Below are 20,200 nucleotides of genomic sequence, written 5' to 3'. Positions count from 1 at the left end.
GTCAGCTACTTGGGCAGGGACACAAAGCACTGGTTGGACAAAAGGTGCTGGAGGTCTTAGCTTGATCAGTCGGCTGAGATCTCAACTCTATAGCTGTGCCAGTGCGGAGTCTTATTGGGGATCTGGAGAAAGGTAGAGGAACCAGCCCCGGACTGACTGTGGTCTCTGTGTGCTCTTAAGGGGAAATTGCACTTGATGCAGAGAACTGCATCTGGAAATACTGTGTGCGCTTGTTAACCTTCCAGTGTACATCCGCCATTGGGCTAGTGGTGGGATTGGGGTTCCTTGATTACTGGTCCAGTAGTGGGGGTGTCACATGTTGTTCATGCTTAGATGGTTTCCAGCCACTACTAGTTAGCATTGCTGGCCTTTAGTGAAATGAAACCTTAGGCAAAGGATTCCATAGATGCTTAAGAAGCTTCTGATAAGCACCTCTTACCATTGTTAAACTCTGTTTTCATGCTAGAGCATTAACAGCAGTCAGCAGTCACCACAGAAGAGCAGTGAATAGCTGTTAAAAAGATCATTTGGACTTTTTTTTCCAAGTGTGAAGTGTTTAAAAGTCTGAATGAAGTGGTGAACAGCTTTCCACTGCTATTCCTGTGGCTGCTCTCTATGTTACAGTGCAGCTACACTTTTTTTTTTAGCTTGTATATATCAACATTCCTCTCAACTTTCTTAGTGCAAGAAATCTGAGCAAAATTAAAAATAAAGGGGGGACAAAGGCCCCGAGAATATGGGCAATTTTTAATTATTACTTCTGTAAATTTAGAAAGTTGATCTAGTAGCAGGTTTTTCATTGGCATGCGTTTTCTGAAGAATATGAAGTTTGAAGCTCAAATGTCCATCATTATTTAGATACTTCAGTCCTCAGTGATTTGCCAGAAAAACACAGTTGTTTTGGTAGACAGGGTAAAAATATGCAGCAATAATCTGAACATCCAGTGAAAATTTGGACAGTTGAGAGCTAGTGGTTCCCATACAAAGCAAGTGCAACCACTGTAGTTAAGGCTGATGACTATATTAGTCATCCAGTGTGTGTTGTCTGAGCCCTGCATTTGGCCTTTGTCTGTATAGCTGGATTATTCCAGCTATATATTAATATAGAGAATTGCAAACAAGATATAAAGCATGATGTGTCATGATGCATTAGAGTGGTGAACTTACTTTAGTAGTAAATTGTTGAATCCATTTATGTTTCCCATTGTATAACTACCCACCCCCCCAAAAAAAAAAATGTTTAGGTTACTTTAGGCTTGCTTGTGTTTATTGGCTTGAATTTTGTTTTTGTGTAACACCTACAGGGTGTTGAGTTGTTAATGGCTGTCTGTTTACCTTGTGTATATATTTGGCTGTTGTAAGTTTTTGTGTTGATGGTCTGATGTTTTGAAAATGCAACATGTGATTTTTTGAAAGAGGCATGTTATGTATTGGATACTGCAAGCTAATGTTAGCAGCAGGGGCCTGTGCAGTCTGTGGTTATTCTGAATTAGAATTTGTGGCTCCAAATGACATTTTGGCCATTATTAGTGTAGTTGCCAATTGTTTCTGGGGCTGCAACTTGCAGACTTGATTGGGCTTCCTTAAGGCTGAATTACAGTGCAGTTTCATAGGATGTCAGTAGTACTTGAAGGGGCTGCTATCCATATGTAAATTAGCATGGAACTTTAAATGCATTTAATTATTTGCTGTTGTGGTGAATACATTTATCTGTCTTTTTCTTAGAAATATGTTTCCTCTTGGGGTTTGTAAACCTTTTTAAGAGTAAGGTAGTAAAATGGATACTTCATGAAGTCTGCATTTTTTTTTTGTCGTAGTGAATCTTCCTGTGTTTTTTGTTTACATTTGACTTGCATCCTTGAAAGTAGACTATATCGGCAGCATTGTACTTGGATGTCTGAAATAAAATGATAGAATGCAGTATGCTCCAGTTTATCCTCAAGCACTTGAGTTCACAGGGACAGGTTGTTTTTAATGTGAATGTTTCTGCAGTTTCATTTCTTGCTTTCTGTCGCATGTGTGCACCTGATGGGTGTGTGCACACACACACACATTTTATGGCAGATTTGTCAATTGCAACAAAAAAAAGCTATGAGGCATAAGTTTGGCATTACACCCAATACATATTTTCTTTAATGCAGATGACCCAGTGCGAATCTTCAAGCATCAACCCCAACCACCACATTCTGTGCTAAAGTTCTTACAGGATGTCTTCGCCAGCAAAGATACAGCCAACATATTCTACTACACAGACATGATGGTGATGATTGATATTACTGTGCGACAAATTGCTGACCTTTCACCAGGAGACAAGGTAATAGTTCAGGTGAAAAAGAAACTGTCATAAACTACCACTTTCTAACCAGGTGCAGCAGAATCCTAGGATGTACATCCCATTTGGGAGCTGTTTCAGCTGAAGTAATATGTTCTGTGGTTTTAGTTTGTTCTGTTTATTCAACCTGTGTTCATTGAAATCAGACTTCTGTTTGCTAAGATGATGAAACATTTGAGTACTGCAGTATTTTAGTCACTTTTTAGCATTCTGTTACCTGCAGTGTTTTTTTTCTTTTCAGCAATGAAAGTTAATTATATCTTTCTGCATGTTCATTTGGAATTTGAATCACAAAGCTTTGACTTTTAAAGCAAGCTATTCCCATGTTATGACCACAAAGAAAAAACGGTATCTTATCATTTTTTAATATCATCACTGTTGAGTAATCATATGGCACATTAGTCTCTTGAGTGTGCTCTTAATCTTTCTGTGTCATGCATTATGTATTTAGGTTTTATCCTTAAGATCTGATGTTATCCTTTTTATTCTTCCTCAGTGAATAGGTTACGGAGATGATCCTCGGATCTGACTCAACCACATATTTCAGCCTTTAGATCCAACTCTTGAGCTCCACTCTACCTATAATGCCCTAGTAGACTTTCAGTACCCAAGATCTTGTTTACTGCCATTGTGCTCAGACATTGGGGTCCTTCTATCAAACATTTGTTGTGATTTTTTCATAAGTGAACTTATCTTTATTTACCTAAACTTTTCACCTTTATTGTTACCACCTCCCTCTTAGCTTTCGGGTACTGTTTTTCTGCATCAGACTCCTTACTATATTTTATTATAGCATTCTCTATTTTTTTTTTACCATTGTTGGTAATTCTCTTTCATACCCTCTATTACAGGGTAATTCTTTATTACCATTGTTGGTAATTTTTTATTCTCTTCCTTTCTTTACCCTTCTTTAAAAAAAAGCCTCACCCCCTTTCTATTTTTTTTCATATTTCTGTAGTAAGTTCTTTTTCTGCCGAAGGACTGTTGATACCTGTTTCCATCTGTCATGGCAGACAAGGCAACAGGATTCAAGAAATGCACTTCTTGTGCGCAGAAAATCCTTAACTCAGATGTCCACAAGGCGTGTGTATATTTTCTCAGAGCAGCCCACCTAGAGACTAACTGTAGTATTTAGGTTCATAGGCTGCTACTAGGCTAATGGCCCTAGGGCCTTTGCAAACCTAGCCATGGTATACCCATGTTCCCTAATTGACCTTGATTAGATGATCATTATTCGCAGAGCAATTCTGTGATCAGCACTGACTGTTCCTGTACATGAGGGACATAGCTGCCATCCCAGGGTGAATTTACGGTCTCCCATCCAGTGGCCTAGGTTGTGCTTGAATAGGGTCTTTGTGGCGCTCTATTTCACATGAATTGGGGATTTATCCCAGAGGTAAACAAGCCGGCAACTTCGTAAAACAACTGGTACACCAATAAGTGCTAACTCCGTGAAAAGGATAAATCACAGCTGGCAACCGGAATGTAACTATATCTAAATTTAATGACAGCGGTTAAAACATCACAAACGGAAAAATAAAAAAAACTCTCGGTTCTCTCAGTTAAGCGCTTTCACCCAGCATATCCGGGCTTCTTCAGAACTGACAATGCAATGCCTGGATAGTTAATTTAAAACTTTTTTGGCGCCAAATTTGTAACCAAATTTAAAAACACAGATACAATTAACTAATATGTTGCTGAAGAAACATATTAGTTAATTGTATCTGTGTTTTTAAATTTGGTTACAAATTTGGCGCCAAAAAAGTTTTAAATTAACTATCCAGGCATTGCATTGTCAGTTCTGAAGAAGCCCGGATATGCTGGGTGAAAGCGCTTAACTGAGAGAACTGAGAGTTTTTTTTATTTTTTCGTTTGTGATGTTTTAACCGCTGTCATTAAATTTAGATGTAGTTACATTCCGGTTGCCAGCTGTGATTTATCCTTTTCACGGAGTTAGCACTTATTGGTGTACCAGTTGTTTTACGGATTTATCCTAGAGGAATGACAATCTCTGGGAGATGTATCTGTCTCCAAAGAAACACAAACCCCAGACAGGAAAGACCACTCCAGGATGAACTGATGATAATATTTATTAACACTTCTGGTACGTCAGCATTTCACTTTCTCTCAGAATACTACAGTAATGCAACCCCATCCTTATATACATAACTAGGGAATTTTACAACTGTCATAGTTGTGGGGTGATTTGGGCGGCCACAGTGGTGCAGCGGTTAGCGTTGCCACCTCACAGCAAGAGGTTCTCCAGTTCGATTCTCGGCTGGGGTGCCTTCTGTGCGGAGTCTGCATGTCCTCCCTGTGGTCGCGTGGATTTCCTTCGGGTGCTCCGGTTTCATCCCACATTCCAAAGACATGCAGTAGGTGGATTGGACACACTAAATTGGCCCTAGGTGTGAGTGTGTGCATGTGTGTGCCTTCTTTGGAAGGTTGGGCGCTGGGCTGGCAACTCGACACCGTAAAAACTCCACTGCCAATCATGAGCGGACAGATGATCCGCTGTGGTGACCCCTAACCGGGGAAAAAGCCAAAAGAATAAGAAGAAGAAGAATAGTTGTAGGGTGATTTATATAATAGGTTGTGGATGTCATCCCACATGTTGGTGTATATGACAGACAACTAGTTAGGTGAAAGTTCGTGTTTTGGAACATCTGGGTGGTGATAGGAGACAGAAATTGGAGAGTCCAGTAGCTACCCATTTTTTGTCCAAGCATGGGGGTTCATGCAGTAGCCCGTTCTTTAGTATTCTGGCACGACCTGAGGCTAATGGGAAATTTTAAAAGAGAACTCGATAAGACTTGAGTGTATGATTATTAATTATCGCACTTTATTTCCTAATGGTATGAATTTAGATAATAATTTAACTATTTAAATTATAAGTTTATTATTTATTCAATGCATGTATTAATATATATTTCTAGTTGATATAGGATAGTATGTGTTTAAATTTGGAATTGAGGCATTTAATGATTGTTTAATTGATTAATTGGTAGCTGGTGCATGTATATAAGGATGGGATTGCATTATTGTAGTATTCCTTGAATAGGCGAAATGCCGAGGGAACAGAAGTGTTAATAAATATTATCATCTGTTCATTTTGGAGTGGTATTTCTGTGTGGGGTTTGTGTTTCTTTGGAATTTTTCATTTTGGATGTTTAAGGTAGATGTAGCTGTCTCTCCAGCATGTTCTGTTTATGTCACAGGTTAGGTTGAGATCCCTGGAAAGAGCGACTCTTGTCCCATTTAATTTACAGGTGTGTACTTTTTCCATTAAGGTAGGGCCAGAGACTGCTCTGTAGGCTAGGCACAAGTTGCCTCTCAGCGGCCTGTAGTAAACAGAGTACAGTGATGGTTCATGTAGGTTATGTTTTGGAGGCCCTGAATTTTCTTGGTGAGTAACATCTGTGGTCTCTCCAGCTGTTGCAGTTGTCTGGTGAGTCACATACAGAAGGGAGCATTGTACTCTTTTGTAGTGGTCTGATGAAGGTCGAGTACAGAGGAGTTGTAGCATGCCCTTACTTACTGAGATGTGCAGTGTAGAAGGCTTTCCTTGCCGCTGTGGACACATGGTGATCGAACTTTAGATTATCAACTAATGTTCCCAAGTCTTGCAGCACTGGGTTTGAGCTTAATGGGGTGCTGTCAATGTTGTAATCTGCAGGGACTTCCTCTGCCAAAGGGGATAATAATGCACTTTTTTGCATTTAATTTTAGTCCGTGGCTTTAGCACCAGTCATTTGTCTGTTTTAGCCCCTTTTGTAATATGTTAACATCATTTGGGGGCTCAATGATAGAGCCCAGTTTGCTATCATCAGCGAACTTGGTAAGCCGCAGGCCTTCTACCTTCGCCTGGACTTATGAGATATAGATTGCAAACAGTCGAGGGCCCAGCACAGATCCTTTTGTGGTATGCCACTGTTAACTAGTCTACTGGTAGAGGTGGAATTCCCAGCTTTGACAGTATGCATTGTGTCCGTGGGCCAGTTGGCTATCCGTTTAGTGACGAATGGGTTACTCCCCAGCTGGGAGAGTTTATCAATGATACCTGAATGGGGGATTGTGTCAAAAGCCTTGGCTCAATCAAGTTAGTCTTTATGTACTTTTGCCTTCATCTAGGGCTTTGGTGACATTCTCATAGAAGTCCATCAGGTTCAGTAAGCATGATCTACCCTTAACGAAGCCAAACTGGGTCAGGTAAAGAGTTTGAAGGTTGCCTATGTCCTTGTTGATAAAAGTCTGTGATGATTCTTTCCATGGCCTTGCAGGTAAGGCTGGTTAGGCTTATGGGTCTATAGTTTCCAGGGTCGGTTGATAGACCCCCTTTGTGCAAGGGGATTACTGTTGTTGTTCTGCATTCTGCTGGAACAAAGTCAGTGCTCAGACTGAAGTTAAAGAGAGGGTCAAGTGGTTCTGCTAGGTCTTGCTTTAGATTATTTAGTAAGCAGCTTGGGATATTATCTGCACTCTTGTGGGAGGAGAGGCTGGACTCTGCCCTTCTGAGCTGGGAATTTCTGGTTAAAGGCTTATAGTGCCTGCATATTTGAACTGAACTGTTTCTTACTGAAATTGGTACACCTTGTTTGCTGTAGCATAGACTAGATCCAGGCCTGCTGAATCTAGCTTTGTTTGTGTGTTTGTTGTTTGCTTGCTTGTTATTTCCCTGAAATGCTAATTCCACCTAAAACGCGGCTTTTCAGCACTTCTGTGGATCCCTAGTGATATCTGCATTGCTTACTGTTCTTATTTCCTTGTTTCACTTGAAAGAAAGTTACTGTTTGTCGTTTTTGCATTTAAGTTACCTGTAACACATTGCATTTAAGTTACCTGGCACTTGCTCACTAAAGCAATTATATAAGTCAGCACTAAAAAATTAAAAGCACTACACCCTCACAAACTCCCTTGAGTACCTTGTTCCCCATTGGCCCCTTTTTTCAATTATAAAGGAATTCCCAATACTATTCTAGCATGTCCAAAGGTCATTTGTCAATCTCCTCTCCGGTCCAGCTGGTGAATCTGGGAATCTTGAGGCAATGTTACAACTGCCTCATGTACACAGACAACCCTCTCCTCCTCCCAACAAATTCCAGCACATGTGAGAGATGCAACCATATAGCCAAACTGGAGGCTAAGCTCTCTCAACTCAGTACTGGCGTAACCAGTCAGGAGGAAAAGGAAACCACACTCACTACAATTCCAGTCTCACATAGACCTACCACGACAGCAAACCAAACACATAAACACACAAAAACATACTTGGAGGCTCTAAATAAAAATCTGCCTAAGCAGCAGAGACCTCCAAAGCAGACACCCAAGCAACCGCTACCCCAAAACAAAACACGTGCAACACATAGCTCACAAAGCCAGTGTGCCGAACAGTCACAGCCCTTAAGGCTAAACAACACACCTGATACACTTGTAATAGGTGACTCTGTCGTTAGGCACACTGACGTCCCGCTCACCAGGCTGAACAAGGAGAAGGTCACGGTGAGCTGCCTGTCGGGCGCTAGTATCCGCCACATAACACAAGCACTCAGGTCACTCCAAGGCAAGTACAAATATGATTCAGTCATTGTCCATGCTGGTGTGAATGACCTGAGACGTACCTCCCTGGACTACATGAAAAGAGACATAGAGGAGCTCTCTGAGCATGTAGCTCAGGCCGGTATGACCCTGACCTTGAGTAGCATCTTACCCTCATCAAGAATTATGCCACAATATGAAGACAAGATGATCAATTTCAACAATTGACTTAAGTATTGGTGTCATTCAAAGGGGATCCAATGCCTGTCAGCCTGGGATGACATGCTTGACAAGCCACGATGCTTCGCTAGGGACGGCTTGCACCTGTCACCCCTGGGCTTTCAGATATTGGCAAAGGCTCTTGCTACCCCCATAGTGCCTTTTTTAGGCAAGGCTCAAAAGACAAACCCACCTCCATAGGTATCACAAGGGATAAGAAACTAAGAGTAATGCTACTCAACGCCAGAAGTCTAAACCTCAAGATGCACGCACTTGAAACTCTCCTTAGCATGGAGAACATCAATATCTGTGCAGTAACAGAAACCTGGTTTAAGGCTTCTGAGAGCACCCCAGCACTACCAGGTTATACCTCATACCATGCTTTTCTGCCCCAAAACTTGGACTGAACCACAAAAGGAGGGGGAGTATCAATATTCGTCAAAGATACCCACACCTCCAGGTTGGTGGCACAGCACGAAGCATCAGAGACTATCCATGTGCAACTAACAGTGGGTAAAACTGCCTTCCAGTTTATAGCTTGCTACAGACCACCTTCCCAAACCCAGGAACTCCACTCGGCCTTCCTGAGAACACTGGAAAATATGAAGGTCTCTCCAAACACCATTATATTGGGTGACTTCAACTACCCAAACATAGACTGGGGGCATTACTCTAGCTCCAACACCATAGCCCAAAGGTTCCTAGAATTTATAAACTCAGATGCTATGGAACAACTTGTTACCACTCCCACAAGAGGGGAAAACATACTGGACCTGATCATCACCAACATGGGGACTCTATGCTCCAGACCAGAAGTGTATCCCTCACTGGTAAGATCAGACCATAAACTAATCTCACTGGATATCCACATCCCGACCCCACCCCCTGCCCAGAAAGCCACAGTGAAAAACTTCTCTAAAGCAAATTTCACACTCCTCAAAACCGAGGTGGAATCCTTCAAAGCCCCCGGGCCTGTGGAAAATATGGCCCAGACCGCAGAATCCTTTATAAACGCATTCTATGAACACCTTCAGGAATGCATGGATCATGCAATCCCAAATAAAACCAAGACCCAATCCTCCAAAGGCAGACGTTTTGTCTGGTGGACCCCAGCCATAAACAAACTATACAATAGAAGGAGGAAGCTACTACATGATAGCAAAATCCCAAAAAGAGAAGGCATCTCTGATCAGTATTAGCAAAAAACTACGGGCACTCATAAAATCGTCTAAGGCCAGCTTCGAGAGAAAAATTGCACAGGACACTAAGGATAATCACAAGGCTTTCTTTAGTTATGTTAGGAACCTGGGTGGGAATTCCCAGATATGCTCAGAATTAGTCCAAAATGACAAAAAATACACCGAACCCACAGACATTGCCAACATCCTAGCTGACAGGTTCAGCGCAAACTTCTCCCCACCCTCCCCACCAAAAGGGCAAATATCTATCCCATCAGAGTGCTGCCCCCCGACATCTCAGATGCTCAGGTAAGAGCCGCCCTCTCCAAAGCAAAACACAGCATCAATGGGACCAGACGGTGTCCCGGGCTGCGTCCTACATGAACTCCAAGAAGAGCTAAACCCAAACATAAAACTACTGTTCAGTCTCAGCCTTACTACAGGATATGTACCTAAAGAGTGGCGTACAGCAACAGTGGTCCCTCTCCACAAAGGTGGTGCCTCAACGGATCCTGGAAACTATCGCCCCATAAGCCTGACTAGCTTGGTCTGCAAAGCTATGGAAAGGATCATCATGGACCTCATAAATAAAGATATTGGGGACCTACAGACACTGGATCCTACCCAGTTCGGCTTTGTTAAGAGCAGATCCTGCCTCTTAAACCTGGTCGATTTCTTTGAAACAGTCACCAAGGCCATTGACGAGGGGAAGGTGGTCCACACAGCCTACCTGGACCTCGCAAAAGCCTTCGATACAATACCCCACTCGGGCATTATAGATAAGCTCACCAGCTTAAATATAAACCCCTATGTCACTAGATGGGTTGCAAACTGGCTCAAGGACAGAACCCACATGGTTAGAATTGCTGGAGCCATGTCAGACTCCAAACCAGTTACAAGTGGCATCCCACAAGGCTCAGTCCTGGGACCTGTCTTGTTCGGTATATATTTCTCGGAGGTACAGGCCAACACGGAAGGACTGTGGCTGACCAAGTTCGCAGATGACTGCAAACTGGGTGCCATAATCGACTCTCCAGCCGACACAAGCATCCTCCAAAAGGGCCTCATAGAAACAGACAACTTGTGCCAGAGCCATGACCTCAAGATAAACGCCAAAAAGTGTATAGTCATCCCCTTTGGCAAAAACAAAGTGCCCACAAATTACCACATAGGTGGTAATCCATTAAGTACAGAAGAAGTAATTAGGGACCTGGGAACCCAAGTTGATAGCAATCGCTCATTTGACACCCATGTGGCCAAAGTGGTTAGAAAAATATTTTATGTAGCCCACCTAATCATGAAGGGATTCACATCTAGATCAGGGGAGGTCATCGTGCCTCTTTACTCATCCCTCATCAGGCCCATAATTGAGTACAATGCCCCTTTTGGGATGTACCTTACCAGACACCTGCAGCAACTGGAAAGACCCCAAAAGTGCCTCACCAAGAGGATCAAAGGGCTCAAACAGATGCCATATGCTGCCCGGTTAAAGAAACTCCAGCTCTACTCAGTGGCATACCGCCTGCTCAGAGGCTATCTGTGCCTGACGTATAAAGCCATGTCCAACCCGGAATTAATGGACATGCTGCACCTCAGAAAATCCAAATCCCATCGAGCTACGCGCTCGAGAGACTTGAACCTCAGCACTGAAATAAATAGGACATGCTGGAGGGACAGATTCATAACCCAGAGGCTCCCTTCACTCTGGAATAAAATCCCAGTCCAGGTTAGGCAGAGTCCCTCATTGACTCTGTTCAAGAGGAATCTTGATGAGTGGATGGGGGATCGTAGGTTTACCCCGGGTATCACTTCTCTGTCACTGTTAGACAGAGGCACAGTATACTAACCTCGAAAAAGGGCATAGCAAAATTCATTTAAAATGGGTGGCGAAAGCCAAACACACTCTGGCTAGGCTTATAAATGCCCTAGGGCAGATAGCCTAGTATGAACCTATGAACTCTCAACCTCTCATCACAAAAAAATCACACAGCCAAAAAATAATTGGGGGACAAAGCCTCAAAAATGGGGACAGACTTTAAAATATTGCTGTTACAAACTTAGAAAGTGGCTAGAATAAAAGATCTTGTGTTACTGTGTGTTTTTCTGAAGGATATGAAGTCTGAAACTCAAATGACCATCATTATTTAGTGAATTCATTCCTTACTGATTTACCACAAAAATCCAGAAAATCACAAATTTTATGAGGAGCAGACCAAAAATATGAGGAAAAATATGGACATTCTGAGAAAATCTGTACAGTTGAGAGGTATGTTTGGTGTATGGCTGGTGGGAACAGGGGGCTGAAGTTTGCACCAAATCTGTCAGCTAGCAGGTTGGCAATTTCCTCAGTTTCACTATGAGAGGTACTATCCACTATAAGTTTGTCACATTGTTCCCTTTTAGATTTTGGATATAGCTAAAGAGTGCCTTACAATTATCCTTAGCTAGAGATGCTAATCTAGCTTCGTAACTACCTTTAGAGGACTTTACAAGATACCTGATTTGCTTGTTCAAGCTGTGGAGGGTATTCTTCTTCTGCTAAGTAAGTTCCCTCTGGTTCTTAGATATCAGTTTCTTCTTTTTGTTATATAACCTATTTATACTTGAGGTCCACCAGGGTGGCCTGTTTTATTGAGAGGACCTGTTTTTAACACCTGTATTGAATTATCACTTGTGACATAGGCAAATTTACATTACCTATGAACCTACATAAAAGTAATCAAACTGTAATAACAAGTTCACCTTTGCAAACATTATACTTTACATATATTGCTCTATGTCATATAACCTAAGCAAAATTACATAAATTACTCAATTCATACCTTTTTTTAAAACAAGAAATATCTTTATTAAACCATGAGTTACGACATAGACAATCATACATTTATATAAGTGAAAACAAACCACACTGATGCAATACTAGTTGCAATATTTTACATCACTAGCCATACTGACACACTGCCAGTTGCAGTATACATCACTTATAATCTACCCAATCATTTTCACTCAGGTATTACATAGCTCATTTAAGTCCTGCCTTCATTTAAACGTAATTCTTCCCCTGTGTGTATTGTTTGCTCCTACCCTTTTTTGAAGGTCTACATTCCAGTTTTTATCTCTGTTACTATATTCACTACTTCTAGTATAGTTGGTTTAGATTTTGATTTCCATTTTATAGCAATTGCTTTTTTGGCAGCCACCATAATTAGACACAGCAAGGCCTTACCCATATCTAGGTAGTTTCTATTCTGTATTATAGTTCAGAAAAATCATCTCCCTCGTCACACCAATCTGCCCAACCAGCATCTCCGACTGTACTTCTCACAGGGAATCCTTAAAGTCCGCCAATTCACAACACTTCTGGAAAATATGTCCCAATTACCTCCTTCCCCTTCACACCTCCACCTGAGGCAACAATCATCCCTCTGCACAAAGGTGGGCCATCTACAGACCCTGGAAACTACAGCCCCGTACGTTTCTCTAGCCTTATATGTAAAGCTATGGAAGAATTATCATGGAGATGATCAGTAGAGATATAGTAAACCTCAAGACACTGGACCTAACCCAGTTAGGTTTTGTCAAGGGAAGATCATGCCTACTCAGCCTGGTGGGCTTCTTTGAGAAGGTCATCAAAGCAGTTGATGAGGGCAAAAATCATTCGCACTTCCTACCTTGACCTGGCCAAGGAATTTGACACAATACCTCACTCGAGCATTGTTGACAAACTCAAGAGGTTAGGTAGAAACCCATATGTCACCCGGTGAATAGCCAACTGACTCACAGATAGGACCCAGGAAGTTAGAATTGGGGAGTCCACCTCTACAAAGAGGCCAGTCACAAGTGGAGTTCAAGGATCAGTCCTTGGACTGCTGCTTTTTGGCATTTACTTCTCAGACGTCAAGGTCAATGTTAGTGGTCTCTGTGTGACTAATTTTGCAGATAATCGCAAATTAGGAGCTGTCATTGAATCTCACACTGACACAAATGTTCCCCCGGAGGGGCTGACACAGACAAACAACTGGTGTCAGAGCTATGGAGTAAAACTAAATGCCCAGAAATGCATAATAGTTCCCTTTGGGAAGTCATCCACCTCTGGTAACTATCTTATTGACAACACACCCCTTAGAGTTGACCCAGTAGTCAGGGACTTAGGGACACACACAGGTAGTAATCTAGCCTTTGACCGTCACATGTCTACAGTGGTGAGGAAATCATTCTGTGTTGCGTAACTTATAAATAAAGGTATGGCATCTAAGTTCAAGGAAGTCATTGTTCCACTGTATTCGGCATTCATCAGACCTATCATTGAGTATAATGCTCCCTTTGGTATGTACCTAACCAGGCATATCCAACAATTGGAACATCCGCAGAGGTTCCTCACTAAAAGAATACAGGGCAAAACTAAAATGTCCTATGCAGACCGCCTCAAGGCTCTATCCCTGTATTGTCTCCTACAGGCATTTGAGGGGAGATCTATGCCTGGCATACAGGGCATTGTCAGACCCCACTCTGATAGACCTCCTGCATATCCACAAAACAGCACCAGAATTACACGTTCTAAAGACGTAAACCTTGCCTGTGTTATAAATAGGACCTGCTGGAGAGATAGGTATGTATCCCAAAGACTACCCCATCTATGGAACAGGCTCCCCATCCATGTGAAGCAGCATTCCTCCCCAACCCAATTCAAGTGCAACTTGGAAAAGTGGATGGGAAACCGGAAATTCATCCCTGGTTTGGCACCTTTGTCTCTAATGGACACAGGTAACCTGTAAATGGTTCATCTCTCAGGCCCATACTTACACTTATCAAGGGATACAGAACCTGTCAGAGGTTTTGGACACATGGCTAGGCTTAAAAAGGCCCTTGTGGTCATTAGCCTAGTAAACACCTATAAACCTAAAAATTCACTGGAGTCTACTTGGGGTATAAAGATATCTATGCAAACATTTCCAAGAAAAAATCGTAAATCTTATAGATTATGTTGTATATTTGAGAGACATACTTGTATCTTCCCAGTTTTTCTTTGTGAATTGCTTAGCCAATCTCTCTTCCCAATCCTTTCTAATCTCCTCTGATTGATTCTTATAGTTACCATGCAGTATTTTGTATGCTGTACTAATTATTCCTTTTTTAATGGCAGCGTCTGTTCTGGATTCTACAAAAAACTCTGCCTGTGATGGTCTTTCGCTTAGGACCCCTCTGATATCAATCCTTGATAGGGAAGGCAATCTGTAACTGTAGTCCAAATAAATTCTTGGCGTCTTCCCATTCTGTCATCTTTCCCTCTCTAGATGTTCTTCATGTTTCACTGTTGCAGTCATCACATTTGGGTTATCTGTCTACAAGTAGCCCTCAGCCAGCCTGAATACCAGAGTCTTCGGATTTCTGCATCGGATGCTGTCACTTCTTCCTTGACGTCAGGTCGTCAGGGGTATAAAACATGCAGCTGACATCGTTACATCAGTCTTTCTTGCCGTGCGGTGCCCGAAGCAGAAGCAGTTCGCAAGTGCCGGTTGGCCAACTCCTGAAATTTTCGTTTTCGAGTTTCTGACCCGAAGTCTTCAAAAAAGTTAAGTACCCCATTGGGGATCCTTTTTCTTGCTCTAACCGATGTCAGTAAAAGTTAACAATTGTCTTACCTGTGGAAAGCAAATTACCTCATAGAGATTTTCATTCTTACTGCATCCCCTGTTTAGGCCCAGACCACGACGTCCCTTGTTGTCGGTTTTGTGCCTTGTTCAACGCCCAAACTATTCATTGTCGGGCTGTTTTTGCAGCTAATTACTTTCGTACTCGTTCTGCGTACTCCAAAATGCCTTCGTCAAGCCATCCGACTACCGATATTCCAAAAAAAGTAAGGATAAAGACAGAGACAGACCGCATAGGTCCAAAACTGCCGACGACGCTTCCGTTAAGCTAATCGACAGTCCGTCATTACTCAGTGAGGCGCTTTCACAGCCGCTGATAACCGCTACTTCTTATTTGCAGGCCTCTACTGAGACCCATTTGGAGTCCGGTTTGCCGCGAGATGCTTCTTCGACTATGGAACCTGTGGATGTCTCTACCTTGGATGAGTCCGGAGCCGCTGTGCAGGCACCGGCTTCTGAGGGTGTATTCAGGCCTGCAGACATTCATATTAAACCGACGCCATCGTTTTCATCCAGGCCAAAATCTCGCACCACGCCTAGAGAACCGATGACCAAACCGCAGGCTCAGGCCCATATGCCTAAAAAACAAATGCTTAAAATAGCTGAAGACCTTATTATCTTAATTAGGGGAAGCCAGCCTTGCCCCTCTAAGAGACCTAGAACTGATTTTCTTTCTGATTCGTCTGATCAGGAATCTGGTATTTCTGCTGCTTCTGAATACCAGGATTTGCCCTTATCTACTTATGAGTATTCTGATGCAGAGGATTCCATTCCCTCTGCTTCCCCTCCAGAGGATTTTTCTTTTGGTGAAACCTTGCACACTCTTAGGGAGCATTTCCGCTGGGAAAGCCAGGATTACTCTGAGTCCAAAAAAAAGATTTGGGGAATTCTTACTATACCTCATCACAGGCCTTTACCTATCCCTCCTGTTCTAGACATTGTAGATAATGCTTTCTTGGAATCTAGCCTTACCCCAGACACTTTACCTCCAGCTCCCAGAAAACCTGACAGGTACTACAGAGTACTTGACTCTCACAAGTTGCTCTTCAAGAATCCTTCTGCGGATCCAGAGACCATTTCCCAAGGACCAAAAGGCATTAGGGCTACTGCTGCCAAAAATCCTACCCCTTCTGATAGAGATTCTAGAGCCTTAGACAGATGGGGTAAGAAGATATACACTTCTGCTACTTTGGCCATTAGGGCTTTAAATTGCCAGTTTCATATGTTAAAGTATCAGCAGCATGTTATTGGGCTACTTAAACAGAAAATGATGTTGATTCCTGACTGTACTAAACACAAAGAATTACAGGATTTAATGCATTCTGCAGAACAAGTTGGTAAACATACTTTGCAATGTGGTTTTGACTGTTTAGAAGCATCTTGCAGGGCTGCTGTCACTGGGTCTGTAATTAGAAGGCATGTTTGGCTTAACTCATTCATAGTTCTGAAAAAGCTGCCTGCTTAATTCCACCATAGGAACAACAGTGCAGCCTGAGCTCATTTTCAGAAAATCCGTTTCTAATACCCTACAGAAAACAAATGTTCATAACACTTTAACTATAAGAGCTAGACTAAAAATGTAAATGGGAAAGTTGTTCAGCAGACACTGTCCTTTCCAACAGTGTAAATGTTGATAGTGCATATTAAAGTCGTTATTAAATATTTGGCAATGAATGTTGATATTGTGAATATTTTTTACCTTTTTGGAAAAGCAAAGCCCAATATCTTGGTCAATGTACCATGTAGACCCATACAATTTATATTTAATTTGTTAGTATGAAGGTCAGCTTTAAAATGATACCTTAACCATTATTGTGTGATGCTCCTTTATGGAAATATTCACAGAAATATGATTAATATAATATTTCTCATAATTGATAAATAAACAAAGCATAATATCTCATCACCTGTAATAGACAGAGCCTACATAGCATAGAAGTTGTGTGTCTCAGTGTCAGCTTCAAAATGATGCATCATTTGTGTGATCACCATCCTCCCTTGCAAAGATATATGCATAATAATGAGAAGTATTGTAAATGTATAATTTTCATAATCGTACAAGACTAAACAAACTGTGATAGCTGTACATGTGTACAGTGCACAGACACAGTTCTTTTACCACATTGTAAGGAGTAACACTGTATTCCAAATGAGGTATTACTTGGCACACTGACATGCTCCCTTGCAAAGTTATCTACCAAAATATGAAAAAATAATTTCCATAATCTAAGTCCAAAACAAAATGTGATATTTGTACATGTGTACAATGTATAGGCACAGTTCTTTTACCGAGTTGGAACTATCAATACTGTCTTCAAAATGAGGTATTACTTGGCACACTGACATGCTCCCTTGCAAAGTTATTTACCAAAATATGAAAAAAAAATCATAATTTCCATAACCTAAGTCCGAAACAAATTTTACTATGTGTACATGTGTACAACATACAGGGACAGTTCTTTTACCATGTTGGAACTATCAATACTGCCTTCAAAATGAGGTAATACTTAGCACATTCAGATTTTCCCTTGCGAAGTTGTTTACCAAAATATGAAAAAAATCATAATTTCCGTAACCATGGAATGGTCACTGACATATTAGATTGTACGTGGTAGCACTCTCCTGAAACCGTTCGTTCTCAGCATCCTCACCAGCTCCTTACCACAGTTATTTGCCAAACTCAGTAAAATATATTTTACAGAACATATTTCATAATTGAGTTTTACTTACTATACTGGTCCTACTTGGTCATGGGTGTTTTCCATTCTTCTCACAAGCTGCATGTTACCAAACATGCATAGCTCTCTCACGCCATTGTGGAGGTCAGTCAAGAACAACGCAGTGCCCTCCTCAGTTATGCGAATGCCATCCCTTCTGAACAGATGAACAACTTCCACTGTAATGCTGTCATGGCAGATTGTAGATCCACCGACCCTGTACATCAAGCAATGAATGAACCATTCTGTAAATGTCTGGCCTTGTGAGCTGCCCGTTGACTGTTTGATGTTTTCCATACCCATCGAGGAATTATATATCAGACCACAGAAAATGACAGCGTGGCCATCAAGACTGCAGATGTTCAAAAATTGCTGTGATTTGAAACCGTAGCCTTCCGAGTGGTTGACTGATGACAGTATTCCCTCCAATGTGTGCAGCACAAGGATGTCGGGCTCAGGGTAGATGGAGCACTTCTCTTCCAACAACTGCAGTACTCTGCTCCAATGCATACTTCTTCTTGCAATCCACTATACCTTCACACTGGATGTGGGGAAGCTCAAGTTGTACCAATTTTCAGTTTCAGAGGCATGGCTGGCAACCCATTGAGTGTAGGAATGGCCACATACCCCCTCTGTCACTTGTCGTTCTCCTGGTCGTGAAGCCATGTCAGTGTCAGAAGGAGGACAAACCTGCAGAGGAAAGAAAATGCAAACAAATTACTACTGATGTTTGACAGCTGTATTGGAAGACTACATATATATATATATATATATATATATATGTATGTATATCAGATGCAATACCATACCTGGTTAGCCCATCCAAATCTTCCATCCTATCCACAGGGGCAGTATTCTTTGCATTAGGTACATAAGTGGTGATGACGCTGCAAAGTTACATACCTACTACCTGAGAAAACAGCAAATTACACACAATGACTGACAAAGGGGCACAGAAAGGGCACATGTAAATGGAAGAAGCAGGGTAAGGACCGCCACTCCACTAATATGCCAAGGACAGGCATGGGGCTCCAGCTGGTGGTTATCTGAAGTGTCCCATACCTGTGCTGGCTGCCCACTCAGACTGCAGATACCACTATTGTCTCGCAACCTCCTTCAGTGTCAGCAGTCTGCCTTACTTCTGCCTATTCTCTTTACATGTGCCCATTCAGCAATGGACCTAAGGGATCAAGCATGGAAGTAATGTAATATTTCCTTGCAGTAGTTCACAAAAATATGAAGCATATAACCACAATGAGGACTTTACTGCATATCAAACAAATTGGAAAAATGACAGAAACTTGTGGGGGGATGGCTTGAAATGACTGTATGTAGACAAAAACCCAAATCTGGCTTATGCATTCATCAATGTGATAACAACTTCTACTTATGTGAATAACAGTGACGGCTGCTGAGAGTCAGTGCTATATTGTAACTGCACTTACTGTTAATGTGATAATGAGATGCATTTCATTACTTCAAAGTTATGCATCCTCAAACACAAGTAATAATTGCTGCACATAACCTGTTGAGCAGGCATTCATTATATTGCCTTTTGCAGCTGTTATGTAGCACAGACTCATTATAATCTGTTAGGGAAGACCTGAGTAATTCAGTAAAATAGTATAACAGTTGTATATTACGCAGTTCCTCCACCCATCTAAATTCCACATGACTGACAAAACCAGGAAAAATGCCCAAAATATATTGCAAACTTTTACATCTCTCATGACCCACAACCTGTTAGTTTAAAAATCAGACAGAAACCCAGATCAGGAACAGATTTTAAATATTGGTCTTATATACTTGGCTAGTAATGTCATAGTAAGCATGTTCTGAAAGGTATGATGTCTGAAAATCATATATTTGTTATTATTCAGTGACTGCAGTCCACAGCACTTTACAAGAAAACCACAGTCAAAATTTAGGTTGCTATCAGTCTAGCTGCCCAAATCCCTCACAACTGACTGCGTGCTTAGGACATTGTTATTAATGTGATAATTTGTGGGGATGTCACTCTCCCCAAAGGGGATGATGATGATGATGCATTTTTTTGTATTTAGCTTGAGACCATATTTTTGGTAACAGTCATTTCTTTGGGCGAGACCCTCTTGGAGGATGTCTTCAGATGCTGTCAAAAAACCCTGGAATGGAGTTGTTCATAAGGTAAGTTCTCAAAGAATTTACACAAACCAGCATACTTGCATCTTCACCCACATAAAATATCCCAAAAACCTTACACATAAGCAGAACAAAAAATTGCTGTCAGAAACCCCTATAGAATAAAATTAGTCTGACAGAAAATAGTGCCAGTTAGGTGGCACAGCATGAACACAAACATTACTTCACCAGTAGAAATCCTTGCCTAAATAGAAATAGGTCTGTCCCCACACTAAACTTAAAACACAAAAAAAAAGTTTACATAAGCCAAAGGCAAATATTGCAGCCCATGGTAAAGAGCCCTGCACTATTATAATAAATACATAATTAAATGTACAATTGCCTGTAATTTTTTTGCCAAAACTGGATTAGGAGATAGAAAATCCCTTGGAAAATAAGGGCTGAAAA

The 20,200-nt window shown here is 41.5% G+C and overlaps 1 protein-coding gene across 1 annotated transcript in view; it reads left to right on the top strand.

Moving 5' to 3' along the window:
* NCKIPSD (NCK interacting protein with SH3 domain) overlaps positions 1-20,200 on the top strand; it is a 1,945,114-nt gene that overhangs the window by 1,755,794 nt on the left and 169,120 nt on the right. The window contains exon 12 of the mRNA XM_044078525.1: positions 2,142-2,314. Coding sequence (XP_043934460.1) covers positions 2,142-2,314 — 173 coding nt within the window. The remainder of the gene's footprint in view (positions 1-2,141; positions 2,315-20,200) is intronic.

This window comes from Protopterus annectens, chromosome 7.part1, assembly GCF_019279795.1.
Source record: "Protopterus annectens isolate FY-2018-M chromosome 7.part1, PAN1.0, whole genome shotgun sequence".
Taxonomy (NCBI): Eukaryota; Metazoa; Chordata; order Ceratodontiformes; family Protopteridae; genus Protopterus; species Protopterus annectens.
This window is presented reverse-complemented; position numbering and strand designations above follow the sequence as displayed.